At 46.5% G+C, this 13588-nt stretch overlaps 1 protein-coding gene across 1 annotated transcript in view; it reads left to right on the top strand.

Annotated features, from left to right (window-relative positions):
* TENM2 (teneurin transmembrane protein 2) overlaps positions 1-13588 on the top strand; it is a 1113787-nt gene that overhangs the window by 892576 nt on the left and 207623 nt on the right. The window contains exon 8 of the mRNA XM_080804500.1: positions 7314-7436. Within this exon, the coding sequence (XP_080660626.1) occupies positions 7314-7436 (123 nt within the window). The remainder of the gene's footprint in view (positions 1-7313; positions 7437-13588) is intronic.

Raw genomic sequence — 13588 nt, 5'->3', positions numbered from 1 at the left:
CCTCCTCTTTGAGGAGAAAGCACCGTACTCTACCACATCCCCAAAGGCTGATAAGCAAACTGACCAAGGAAAAAGTCACCAAGCGTTATTGATCGTTAGCCTGTCTGACTGCAAACTGAGGCTGCCAAACAGACTTATTTTCTATTGACATTCGCGATTCCTTTAAGTTAAATAGCAAGCTGGTCGCTGACCAAGGACAGAGGTTTATTAGAAGACTAATGACTACTTACAAAGGGAGGTGTCTCTTGCTGAGTGAGCCCCGGCAATATTTAGTAGGTAGTTCTGTAGCCCACTGCCCTGTTCAGTCTTTGCTAAGGAGTGGTTCCCTTAGAGAATTCGGGGTCTAATTGGCCACCAGTGAGGACTCTGAGTAAGTCACTAGCAGGATAGTATAGGGGTTGGGAGCTCTGTCTCTGCAGCTATACAAATGTCTGGGTGTAAATTCCAGATTTCCCAGTTACTGGCTGTGGATCTTGAGCAAGTCACTCACCTCCCTGAGCTTCAGTTTCCTTATGTAATGTAAATTACATTATCATATCCCAGAGTGAGAATGGAAATAAATGGGCTTTCATCCTCTTTGGAATCTTTCAGATCCATCTGATCTCACCCAAACACAAGGCAAAGCCTCCCCAAGGGTACCCAGTCCCCACCAGCCCCCTTCCCCGTCACCCTGCACTCTCCTTTCCCACTGACCCCACTCCAACCTCAAACACAGTTCCCCAGATGTCAGCCTGAATTGCTTTCTCACTTCCTTCGGGCTTTGGCTCCGGTCCTTCCACCCTTGACCAGTCCACATCTAAACAGAAAAACTTGCAGTTACTCACCCCCATGCCCTGGCATCCCCCACCCTATTCATGCTCTGCTTTTCACTGGTATGAGTGTGGTTTCTATGTTTCCCACTAGAATGTAAGTTCCGTGAGAGCAGGGAACTTTGTTAACTGCTTTATTCCTGGACCCTAGAACATACCCAACACACAGTAGGTGCTCAAGAGACATTTGCCAAATGATAAGTAATGAATAAATGATGCAATTAACATAATTAGCCCCATCCCTGGCACATTGCCAAAATAAATGTTAATTGTCACCATCATCATTGAGTAGGCTCATTTGCATGTGTTAATTTTCACTACTGCTTGCAAAAGTGCCTTTGCAGATTGCCTGTGCAAGTTCAGGGTGAGCATTTGTGCCTCTGAGTCCTGATTATTCCACTGTGGTTCTCTCCTCTCAGCAGTGGCACTTTTGGAATTGGCTACACTTCCCACGGGAGTCCTGGCACTGTTGTCTGAATTGGCTGCTGCGGGGTGGGGGGGACAGGGAGCCCCAGCCGACTTGGTCTCTGAAGGAGCTTTGCCATGGTCTCTAAGGCCCTTGTGAATCTGGCCACGCGCTGAGCCACAGGCACCAGCAGGCAAGGCTCCCTCCTCCTGTTTCCTGACCCCTGCTTGGCCTCCAGGCTTCCATTTTCAAAGGGAAAGCCCAATCTCTTCCTCCGGTTATGTATCGACAAGCCTGATCTTTAAAGATACCCCCTGCTCCTGGAGGCCTGCTCAGCAAACACGGAGCATCCGTGGCCCCCGTGTTTGCCCTCTTTGACAAGCAGGGGCTGAGCAGCTCTCTGGGAAGCTCTGTTGACATATTGATTGACTCTCTAGTCAGGTTGATCCTCTGCCAGCCAATGAACATGGAAGGTTCTAAGTGGCACCCAGCAGGGCCCACACATACCCTAATTACTATTTCAGACAGCCCCCATTCCAACCTGCCCCTTTTCGGGGCCTAGCATCTCTGGTCCTGCGGTTGCTGGGGGATTCTGGTACCTGCAAGCCACCCTTCCCCCTGAATCTTCCCTTCTTCCCCCTCGGGGCATTTCTCCTAGAGCCCCTCCGGCACAAACACAGGCCACCTCACTAAGGAAATACCGCCCGAACTCCAAGTGGGTCTGTTTATTATTCTTGCTGAAATCTGGGATCTGTGTGTGGTCTGTCCACCCTGCCTTGGTTCACTTTCAACATTGATGAAAGTTCTCTCCACTGAGCCAGAGGGATACTTGCAGGGCTTGGCTGCCTCTCGTGTTTTCAGTGGCTGATTTCCCAGCTGCCACCTGGATTACACGAACTTCCACTTGGAGCTCTTCCCCGTTCCATCCTTGCTGACCCATGGAGCCCCATTGTTCCATCAGAGGGTCTCTCTGGAGCAGCACCTGCCAAATCATGATAAATTGTGCGTTTTGGCTGTCAGTGGGGGTGAGTCCTGTGAGGGAGAGGACCTCCCAAACTCATTTCACTTCTGACCCTAGGATGGTCTGAACAGGACCTTTTGGGGAGGAGCTGCTAGAGCATTTGCGGGGAGCGAGAGAGGGGACCACCCCTCTGCATCCAAGGAGCCTCGTTGGAGAAAACCTAAGTTGATGAGGCTGGCGTTCACCCAAGATCTTGAGACTTTCTAACTCTGAATCTGAGAGTGGATCACAGCTGGATATTTAATGACATAATATTTAAAGAGCTATTTGTGTTGTTGCTGTTCATAGAAGCAAATGTAGTGACCCTAAGTACGGAACGGTCCTAGCTTTTCCTGGCTGGTTTTTAGAAAGGATCCTGACTGAATACATAAATAACTTGAAGGGAGGAATGCACAGATGCCCGTTGTGTAGAAATGGGAGGTCTGATTCTGCTTACACGGTAGTCCTTCCCTGCAGTTTTGCTTTCTGAGGTTCAGCGGTCTGGAAGCAGGTGCTGCTCCTACCGACGGAGTGGTCAGAAGGTCTGTAGTAGCTAAATGCTGTGTCACAGTGCCCACGCCATTCACCTCACTTCGTCTTATCACGGAGACATTTTATTGGCTCATACCATTGCAAGAAGACGGGCGAGGACAGCATAGTGAGATACTTTGAGAGAGAGAGACCACCTTCACACAACTTTTATGACAGTATATTTTTATATGGTTCTGTATTATAATTAGTTATCATCATAATCTCTTACTGTGCCTCATTTATAGATTAAACTTTGTCATAAACTTTGTATATAGTGTTCAGTACTGTCCACGGTTGTAGGCATCCATGGGGGATCTTGGCACATATGCCCCGTAGGTAAGTGGGGACTGTGGTAAGTGAACGTCTCAGTCAGGGAGGTGTCAGCCATGCTGTTAAAACAAAGAACCCCAGACTTTGAGCGGCTTATGGCACTAACAGTTTATTTCTTCACTCGTGCCGTGTCTTCTCACGGGTCAGCCACGGCTCAAGACCGAACCATGGCTGACCACGTGGCAAAGGGCAAAAAGGCATACAAGTGTGTGTGCTGCCGGGTCACGTGGCCACATCTGAATCCAACAGGAGGAGGAAGTGTATCCCCTCCATGAAGGGGTGCTGAATATAGAAGACGGTCACTCAGCAAGCACAGTGTGGTGATCGTTGAGTTTCAAGAAAGAGACAAGGTTTGCTGAGATCCCAGTGCAAACCAGAATTTGTACCCAGATCACTGTGGAATATGAAGCAGATAACCACTTCCCACCATAATCTCCCTCTGATTCTGAAACCCCCGGGGGATCAAACCTCATAGTCAACACTTTCTTCGTCTGTGAAATGGGGATAGGACAGTCCTGAATGTAAGCCGTGACTCTTGATGAAGATGATCTCTGCAGAGTGTCTCCTACATTGCTGGCCAGAGGCGGGGCTCGGGGATGGGCAGCAGGCCTTGATAGACCCTCCTCTGTACAGACTCGTCCCTATTGCTGCTAGCGCTCTTGTATGCCACTCTTCACACCTCTGTGTGGTGGGTTTTTGATTTGCGAGAGTAAAATGTCCTGCAGTACAACCCTTCGTATCTGCCCCCAGGTGTTTATCTATCCTAATAAACATTTATGGAGTGCCTCCTAGATTCGAGACCCTCTGCTAGATCTCTGGAGGTAGATGCTTGACCTCTCCCAGGCCTTCAGCAGCCATTACTCCACCTGGAAAGGGAAACCTTTTCAGAAGGCAAAGGGAGAGATGGTTGGAGGGAATGGATTTCTCAGCCCCAGCCATAGAGCAAATCAGTGGCAGAATAAGAAACATTTCTCATTAGTCAGGAAACTCATTTACTTCACAGCTCCCCTGGGTCCTTATCCTAAGGACACTTTCGTCCATTCCCCTAGGCCAGAAAGATATTCCCATTTTCTTACTCAAGAGAAAAGAAATAGCTGATCAAGAAAAAAAAAAAAAAAGTACAAACAAAAGCCTATTTCAGACTCCCTCCCAAAAAACAAAAGGAGGTGGTTATACCCCTGATATAATTCTCACTTATTTACTTAACGTTCAACTCAACAACAGAAAATATGCCCAAACTTGAGTTTCATTTTTGCTGCCTCGCTTCTGCTGGGACGACAGAGCTTACACTCCGCAGATCTGGCTTTTCCCCTTTTCCCATCTCCCTCTCACTTTCTTATTTTTCTTTTCACTTCTGGGAGCTGTCTGAGCCGTTACTTGTAAACTCTGACCCTCACCCTTCTCACCCCGTCGCTAGTCTTCTTGTTCTCAGAATACTTTTTTTTTTTTAATTTTTTAATAAAGAGCTGCTATGGAACCCAAAACAAAAAGGGAAGGGCGAGCATCCCCGGAAACAGAGAAGACACGGTTTCATGAATGCTCTCTTTCCATGCAGCAAGATGAGGGTTTTATCTGCTTGCTGTCCTCTCAAAGTTGATGGTCGCAGCATGTTCCTGGGGTATTAGAAGAGGGGAACAACTCTGAAAAGAGATCTCACACTCATGGGGTACCGGGGAGGCTGCCGTTCTTGCCTAATGGAACCCTGCTTCCTTCCGTAGATGCAAAAATCCGGGCTTTGGTAGGTCTGAGCCCCAGCCGCACCTGCACTGTCTGCGTCTGTCTTAAAACATAAGGAGACACTCCTCCCCCCTCCCCCCACCATGAAAGAGCTGCCCGCCCCTCCACGTTGGCAGCAGGCTAGCTCCAGGCCAGCCCCAAGAACCCAAGAGCAACCTGAAAAAAGGAATCCTTCTAAAATAGCTAATTCCTTGGCTTCCTTCACCTGGTAATTACAAATCAGAAGCTATCGTTATCTTTAAGCAGCCATGATTAGTTCTCATTTCCTGACCTCTGTACAGTTTTCGCTGTACAGAGAAATATGTCACTATTTGAGGCAACGGAATCCAGTCTCTTCAAGTGAGTGACCTACATATAACGGATAAACTGCAGGAGAAAATTAGGTGTTACCTTGACGGAAACTGTACAGTAAATGTCACTTATTCTTATTAGTATTTATCATCTCAAAGAGTTGCCTTGCACTTCAAAGTAATGTATGGGGAGGGGGGAATGTGGTTCTGCGATGGGGAGGTATGTAAGAAAAAAGCAGACATACACCCAGGGACCACTTGGCACCTTAATCTGCGGCCATCAATCTGAGCTGTATTGTTTGAAGATAGGTTTTTAACCTTAATAGAATGCAGCCTGACTTTAAGTGGTGGGAGGCATGCAGAATTAATTGCTGTGTGAACAATTTCCTAAGCATTGTTAATTGCGTTTCCTGTGGTTAATTGTTTCTCCCATCCCGCATCATACTCAGAACCTTTCCCTGTCAACAGCCCTTTCTCTCCTGCAGTCCCGGATCCGTAGCCACAGCATCAACCTGTGTCCGATTGAAATGCCAGACAGACGGGGTGCTGCCCCCGTTATTGTTTGAATAGGCAAGATGCAAGGGAATGAACTCCTTATTTATTTGCAAATGAAGCATGTCTTAGGGACTTTGAAAGAATATAGGTGTTTGGGATTTGCCTTTCCCTCCCAGTCATTGTCGTGACAACAACTCACCCAGAACCATGGGAGATAGGGGGAATTGAGCTTGCTAAACCCCCGGGGAAGTGGGGAGCTGGCACAGGATGATGAGGAAGAACAGAAGGATGGAAGGAAGTTTGTGTTTGGAGGTGTACCTGTTATGCCCCAATAATGGGTCTGTGATTAAAGGAGCGAGACTGATACAAAGCGAAGATCAAGCAAAGCTTTATTTCGCGGCAAGCATCAAGAATCTAACCGAACATTCGGGGACGCACCTCTTTCAAGAGAGGGAGACCCTTCTCTGTTTCACAGTCTAGCTTTTAAGGGCAAAGGCCATGCGGTTGGGCCTGGCCACGCACAGGTGGCCAATGAGATTGTAACACACACAGGAAACTCCACAGTGATGATAGGTGACCAAATGAATTACAATTTACCCTAGTAGACATTGGAATCAGCCTATTATACCTTGACTAGGATTGGCGCCAAAAGGGTTCCCAAAGGGCGGGGGCCCATACTCCTTGGTAGCTAGGGTGACAGTATGCAACCCCCTACTGATCGGATGTCTCCACCTGGCCTGACCCACCTTTGTATCTGGGCTTTGTTACCTGGAGCTGGTTTCCGGGACTTGTTTTGGACTTGTTTTTAAGTGAATCCCCTGGGGGAAGGGGAGCAGGGACAGTTTAAGGGTTGAACAACAAGGTTTTGTTTAACCTCAATGAAAGCCTCTTGCTAACATATAAATATAAAATAGGTCCTTACATACCATGCACAGGGAAGTAAAGCAAGACAGACAGGCTTGCCTCCTTAGCACAGCGCCTTTGTGCTCTGGCTCATTCTGTCCCATAATGAAGTGGCGGTGTGGGCGCAGGGTGTGAGAGAGAAGAAAATGTAATAGTAATATTTTCCGGAAAGGGCCCTGTTCCACCACCACCCCCCAAGCTTTTCCCACAATGGGCTGAAAGGGAGGCACTTAGCAGGAAAAGAGGTTGGAAAGCTCGGAATGGAAAGGTGAGCTTTCCGGTGCGTCTGACACTACCTGCTGCATTGCTAATCCAGGGTAGCGACAGTCACACCCGCAGACAGGTCCCATTTGGCTAGTCCCATTTTGAAACCGATTTATGTGTTGAGTAGTTTGGGTGAAGCTATCCTTGCCAATGCCCCCAGACCACCAGTCTATCAACAACCGCATCTACACTGTGGGAGAGGCTGGACGTGATGGAGCAGAATCCTTGACAGTGACTCCAAAGGGACATTACCCCCTCCTTGGTAGCACCATTCAGATGGTCTGAACTAGGGTTTCTCTTACCTCCTCTGCCCACCTCCCGGATCCTCTCCCCCAAGGCGGTGAACAGAAGCCCATGGAGAGGAGTCCTAACCACCCAGATCTACTTGCTTTCTGTATTTAGCTAATCCCCATGGCCCAGGGCAAGCCGGTTTTGAACTGCAGCTTCTTTCAATGGCAATCACTTGGCAAAGGCACCTGGCCCTCCCCCTTGACATTTGCATTGCTGAATTATCTATTCATATTTTCATTACTTTGTCTCTCCTGCAGCAATGCATCTGCTCGGACTCAATTGGCAACTGCAGCCGGCAGACGGGCACACCTTTAACAATGGGATAAGGACTGGCTTACCAGGAAACGATGATGTGGCAACAATGCCATCTGGAGGCAAAGGTGAGGTTACAGCTGCTGCTTGCCCTCTTGAGGTCACGGGAAAATTCAGAGCTCCCGCCAATGGGTTCAGGTTTTCTAATCCAAATCTTGGAAGGTACTTGAAAGGGAAAAGAACTGGGGGATGGGGGGTGGAGGACAAAACGGTCCCTTTTTGCCCCTGTTCAAAGCTGTTTGCTGTTCCTGTCTGTTAGCTGTGTTTGGCTGGAGTCACTGAGTTGGCACGGTGCCTTCTCAGTGCCATGTGCATACCTGTGCTATCGGGAGCGACTTGAAAGCCTCCCAAGGCCCGGGCAGAAGCAGCAGCAGCAGCAGCAGCAGCAGCAGCAGCAGCAGCAAGTCCTGCCTCATCACGAAAGCCGAGAGCAGCAGGCAGCACACGCCACTAGACCAGAGCCCTCTCCCCAGAGGAGAGCTGCAGCCTCCCCAGGGAGGAAGCGCTGCCTGGCATGAAAGAGATTCTGAGCTATTCCGCTTTGGGAGAGAATAGAAAAGAGTTTTGACAACTGGGGAACAAAGCTCCTCTTCTCAGAACAGTAAAGGGGGCCATGGAAATGTTTATTGAAGCAATTAAGCAACTGTATTCTTGCAGGAAAAAAAAATAGGTGCTAACAAGGTGCTAAGAAGGAAGAGAGAAACAGGACTGCGGGGAAGCGGGGAGGCGGGGAAGTGGGGCAGTTAATAAAACCACAGCAGCCTCCAGGCACCCGGTGGGCTGTGCTTGATTCTGGATGGAAACCACCAACATGTGAGGTGATACAGAAGGGCTTCTCCAAACACAGACGCTTCCGCTCTGCCTCTTAGCACATCTGGGCAGTTGGCCCCCACATTTCTGAAAATACTCCACAGAGGGATTTCAGAGACAGAAAGGAAGGAACGTTTACTGGACCCCTGGTGTGTGCCAAGCTTAGCATTTCCTGCCTTCAGCAGCTTTAACTGGAGGGAATTGTCTCAGGGAAACTGAGGCCCAGGATGTTTTAGAAACTTACTCCAAATCAAACACGTAGGCAGGTACGAATTTAAACTCAAGTCTGTGCCTTGTGCATCTTTGGGCGAGATGTCGGCGTTTTCCTTAGCGCAGTCATTTTCCACAGAGAAGTTTCTAGAATTCATCTTCCCCCAGAGGTGTTCGTGAGTCATCCTGAAATGCTCATGGTGCTTAAATTATTCTCCCCAGAGTTGTCCTAATGGTTTTGAGTGTGACTTTTTTGTCTTTTTATCTAATCTTTAAGAATCACTTTACTCATCTATCCTAATCATAATACTAAATTACCTTTAAGTAAGCATGAAAAAGTTTTATCTGAGGATGAAATTCTATGCCTTTCTTTATCAGGTAACTATAACTAGACCTAAAGATGGAGGAGAGTGTATTTTGCCTTAATGAACCATGTTCTGCTTTAACTGACCAAAAAGCCTGGAGCCTCCTATGTGCTGTCCGTTCTGCTCTAGTACTTGACACCATCCGCAACTCCCGTTTCCTTTATGACAGTGGTCCTCCGCGGGGCGTTTTGGACCCCAGGGGACACTGGGCAAGTGACTGAAGACTTCTTTGGTTGTCCCAATTAGAGGAGGTGAAAGTGGCATTTAGCAGGGAGAGGCTGAGCTGCAGTTCAACATCCCGCATGCACAGGACGGCCCCTACAGCGAAGAGCGATCCTGCCCAGGAGGTCCACAGTGCTGCTCTTTGAGAAACGCAGCCTTAGAGGATCTCTGCTTTGTTTGATCCATGAACGCCCTTTAATCTGCAAGTCAGCAGCGCCCTGTCCTTTGAGAAAAATGCAGGACACACATTTGAAAGTGAATGTGCATATTCGCTCAGGGATATCAGGCCCAGGGATGTATTTCGTACATGTCTACATTCTGAAGTTACACACAAATGCTTTTTAAATAGCATCCCTTACCAAAGAGAGTCGCTGATAGGCATTAACTTCCGTAAATTAAGGTCAGCCGCTCTGTGCATTCGTGATTAAGCTGTGTTTCCAACTGCCACCCCCACTTGAGCATCCCACACCAGCAACACGGTAGATTCCTGCAGAGAACAAGTCCTAACTAAGAGTACGGTGTCTCTGAATCAACAAATGAAGAAACACTTTCCATGGTGTCTTTGGAAAAGACCACAATTTTCCCCCTCTGATGCAACGTGCTCTCAAGAATGTTGTGTAAGTCATATAACATCGCCAGTTCTTTTCCAAATGAGTTATGAGACAGAGAAGTGGTGGCCAAATTGTTGTCCAATGAATTTTGTCAATAGGATTCTTATGAAAAAGTGTGAGAATTTAAAATTGCTTGAACTTGAAAGAAAACTGGGAACATCTCCTTTCTGAACACCAAAATAGTACTCTTCCTAAGACTGAAGATAGCAGATCTCTTAAGCTGTTGCAAAGTTTGGTTTAAAAAAATAACTAGAAAGATTTTCATTTCCTCACACCCCCCTACGTCTTTTTTAAAAAGTGACCTCAGGTTTCGGTTTCTTTATGCAGGGACCTCCCTCCTCCCCATGCCTCAATTCTATACATTTAGATAACCTGAATCAATTCCAATTGACTAGTTTTCCAGTGTTTCAAAGAGACAATCAAGATATATTGGCAATAAGTTAATTAAATAACACCCCCTCCATTTTTTTTGTGGTATACGATAATCCTTCACTCCGATAATGTTTTAATCAAGATACACCACACATTGCCAGGGAGGTTAATCTTATTAAGCAATTACTGGGTAACTATCCAGCAGAAGCAAATTAAAATGTAAGCAAAACAAGGGTATGTGAGTTCCAGCTAAGATGGCACATCGATAGAGATTTCATTACTTGGTCTTTAGGAGTGTTTACATTGCTTAGATTTAGAAAGGAGCCTAATAGACAGGGCAGCCTGCACACTCTGATATGTTAGTGGAAACAAAGCACTTGATTAATTAGTTAGGAGAGTATGTTCTTTGGGCTTTGTCTTCCCTTTTCCATTTGTTGTTGTTCATCGTTTGTTTTTTTCTCCGTTCTCTCTTTCAATTAAACCTTCACGTGGTTGGTTTGGTGGTTGGGTTTCACCTCAAGAAAAGGGAGCCCACAGACTGCCAGAATCACTCACCATCTCGAGTGTATTTCTATGTTAAAAGGAATGAACTCATACATCTTCATTACAAGAGCACAGAGCACTTTTTCTATAGATCTGGGATTAGATAAGCCTTGAGAACGAAGATTCAATACAGTGTTCTGACCTGGTCAGATAACATAAGGGAATCCGGTTTGATTGGCTAGGCCCAGAGGCAAAGACTACAAGAGCTTTTAAAGGGCATATCCTATGTAGCCAATTTGTGCGCTGATCTTAAGAAAGAATGAACTCCCAAGTAGAATTTCATGGATCATTCTCAAAACCCATCACTCATTTTAAATTCAGGGTGTCCTCTATATCAGGGGTCAGCAAATAACATCTGGGGGACCAAATCAGGCCAGCCATGTATTTTTGCAAATAAAGTTTTATTGGGGCACAGCCATGTTCATTCATTGCCTATGGCTGCTTTTGCACTACAACAATGGAGCTGAGTAGATGCAACAGAGACGAGATGGCCCACTAAAGCCTAAAGTCTTTGTTATCTGACCCATTGTGGAAGTTTGCCTGCTGCTCTGTATCATTTGCAAACCCATTTCTATTTTCCTTGGACTGTTCCGCAACAACAAATTATAGGAGATGAGGCAGAAGAGGCCAAACTCCCAATATATCAGCCTTTCCTTCTTGACCCAGTGATGGACATATTTTTGGTAACATTCCATCGACAGATCCTCTGTAATAGAAGACTCTAGAGTTGGTCCAGCTGGTTGCAGCTGCCAGCTCCATCACTCAGCTGCATGAACACGAGCAGGTCATGTGTCCTCCCTCAGCCACCGGTTCCTCATCTGTAAAACGTACCTCTCACCCTCTTGGCATCCAGTATAAGTGAGATGATGCTTGTAAAACACAGTGTGTGGTTATCAGGTGCTTAATAAGAGATTCGTGAATATTAGTTGTCACTGACATCAGCACGCCATCTCTCAGTTGCTCCATTTAACAAGCATCCCCGGGCTGCCACTTCTTATGAGGTGTCGTATTTTCCAAAGGTGAAGGCTGCCTTCAGAATGTCAAGATACACCATCGTTCCGCTTCATCTTTTTCCTTCCCTTTCTAAGAATTAGAACAAACCCAGATGTGAAGACTTGTTCCCAAACATTTGCTTGATGAGGTCAGTGGGAAGCAAGACTTCCCATTCAAAAGGGCCAATGTGCAAAACAAGCTGGCCCGTCCCCCACAGCATTATTGTCTCGCTGCAGCTCGTGTTCCATCACTGCCAGCCTGTCTGTTTTAAGCCCCACCATTCTCGGTTTATAACTCAGCTGTAAACATTTATTTGTGCCTGGAGCACATTTCTTTCCTACCCTTTGAAAAAAAAAATCAGAATTTCCAGATGGTATGCAAGTTGGAAAAAAATGGCAAAGACTGTTATTCTGTTTAGAAACATGTTTTTCTACACTTGCCCTTTCAGCAAAAACTTCATAATGATTTTTACTAGTTGGCTTAATGCATGGTACTAGGAGCCAGATTAGCAGGGAGGTTGGTAATTCTTCCTCTGGCTCTTGTCAGGCTCTCAATGAACACAGCCCAGGGTTTCAAAATGATCACTTCCCTACATGGGGCTTTTTCAAAGTCAGTGAAGTTCCCAGAAGGGCGAGGGGTGGTTATGTTTGAGCCAACCAGCACAATACTGCACGTCTCCTGGCAAATAAACCAATAGCCCCCATACTAGTGCAACAATTTTGGAAGCCATCTTACACTCCCTTTGTTATAGATGAGTATTGCTTAAGCACCTCATCTTGGTGATATCAGCTTCTCATTGTGACCCGCCACCTCCTTCTAAGTTGTATAGTTTCTGTTGAACGTGACATCCCTGCGGCTTGACACGTGTACTAATAGCCAGATAATCAATTTCCCTCCCTAGAGTGTTAGTCCTCACTTGTGTTGGCACGTTTCTCTTTCAGAGTTGACCTGTACACCCACAGGGAGCTCTCAGCTGTGTGCTTGGATGCACACCTCTTTGCGTGTCTTGTACTTACCCCAGCATCTGAAAAGCAGTGAGCGTAGCGGTTAGATACATGGGTTCTGGAAATAGTCGGATGTGGCTTCCGATCCTGGCCCCACCACGTAAGAGCTGTGTGACCTTAGGCAAGTCACTGTATCTCCACGGTCCTCTAATCTGAAAACTGGAAAAATCCTAAGGTATCAGGAGCAGTAACCACTCAGTATACTGTAGCTGCTATAAATAACTCTAATAAACTGAACTACAAGTGAATGCAGAATCATGTTCAACCGAGTGGTCAGATATATAAATGACTGTTAACCCCCTTAGTGGCAAAGAGTTGGCCTTTTTTATCAAAGGTGACAAATTGGGATTTCAAAAGATGTCGAGGCCACATGTAGTCCCAAGCGCTGAAGGATTTTATAAAAATCATTATTGCTGTGCGCTGTTGCGAACACGTCACGGGAGCCGTGGAAGCTCAGGATAGAAATCTATTCCTGAAGAACAGGCGGCCAGCGGCCGGGTGAAGGCTGCCGGGCTGCCGGTGACTCAGGCGAGCTCTAGTGTGAGGCAGTGAATCTAATGTCCTTAGGAGAATCTTTTTGCCTATCTCTTGGTTAAACAGAACCCTCAGATGGTTGTCCTGATTCCCAAATAAATGGAAACGAGGTGTAATGACTGAAGCAATATTCTGAATTCGACTTTATTTGCAATAGATAAAACTATGTGAGGCAGAATAATCTGTAAGGCAGATTTATGCCGAGGTGCCTCTGGAGCTCGGTTGAGTTTAGGAAGTATTAATATGAGGCTTCATTTCCCTGGTAGGACTATGAGTCCATTCCTGTTATCACTTGTTTGGGGAATAGTCTCGCTGTTTCCATAAATGAATTATGGCAACATTTTCTGAAATGATTAGCTCCTAATGTGGCTACGGAAGGCTGTCGTTTTGCTCGACATCAGTCTTATTTAACTGGTTGGAATTTTAGGTACATGTTTCTGAAATAGGCAATAGCTTCACATTTACATGAGCAATCTTCCGTGGAGTTATAGAGGTAGCCTAGCCTGCAAAATTGATCATTAGAGTGTTCCCTCAAAAATCCCAGAAATCTCATCTT

Source organism: Martes martes, assembly GCF_963455335.1.
Source record: "Martes martes genome assembly, chromosome: 5".
NCBI lineage: Eukaryota > Metazoa > Chordata > Mammalia > Carnivora > Mustelidae > Martes > Martes martes.
This window is presented reverse-complemented; position numbering and strand designations above follow the sequence as displayed.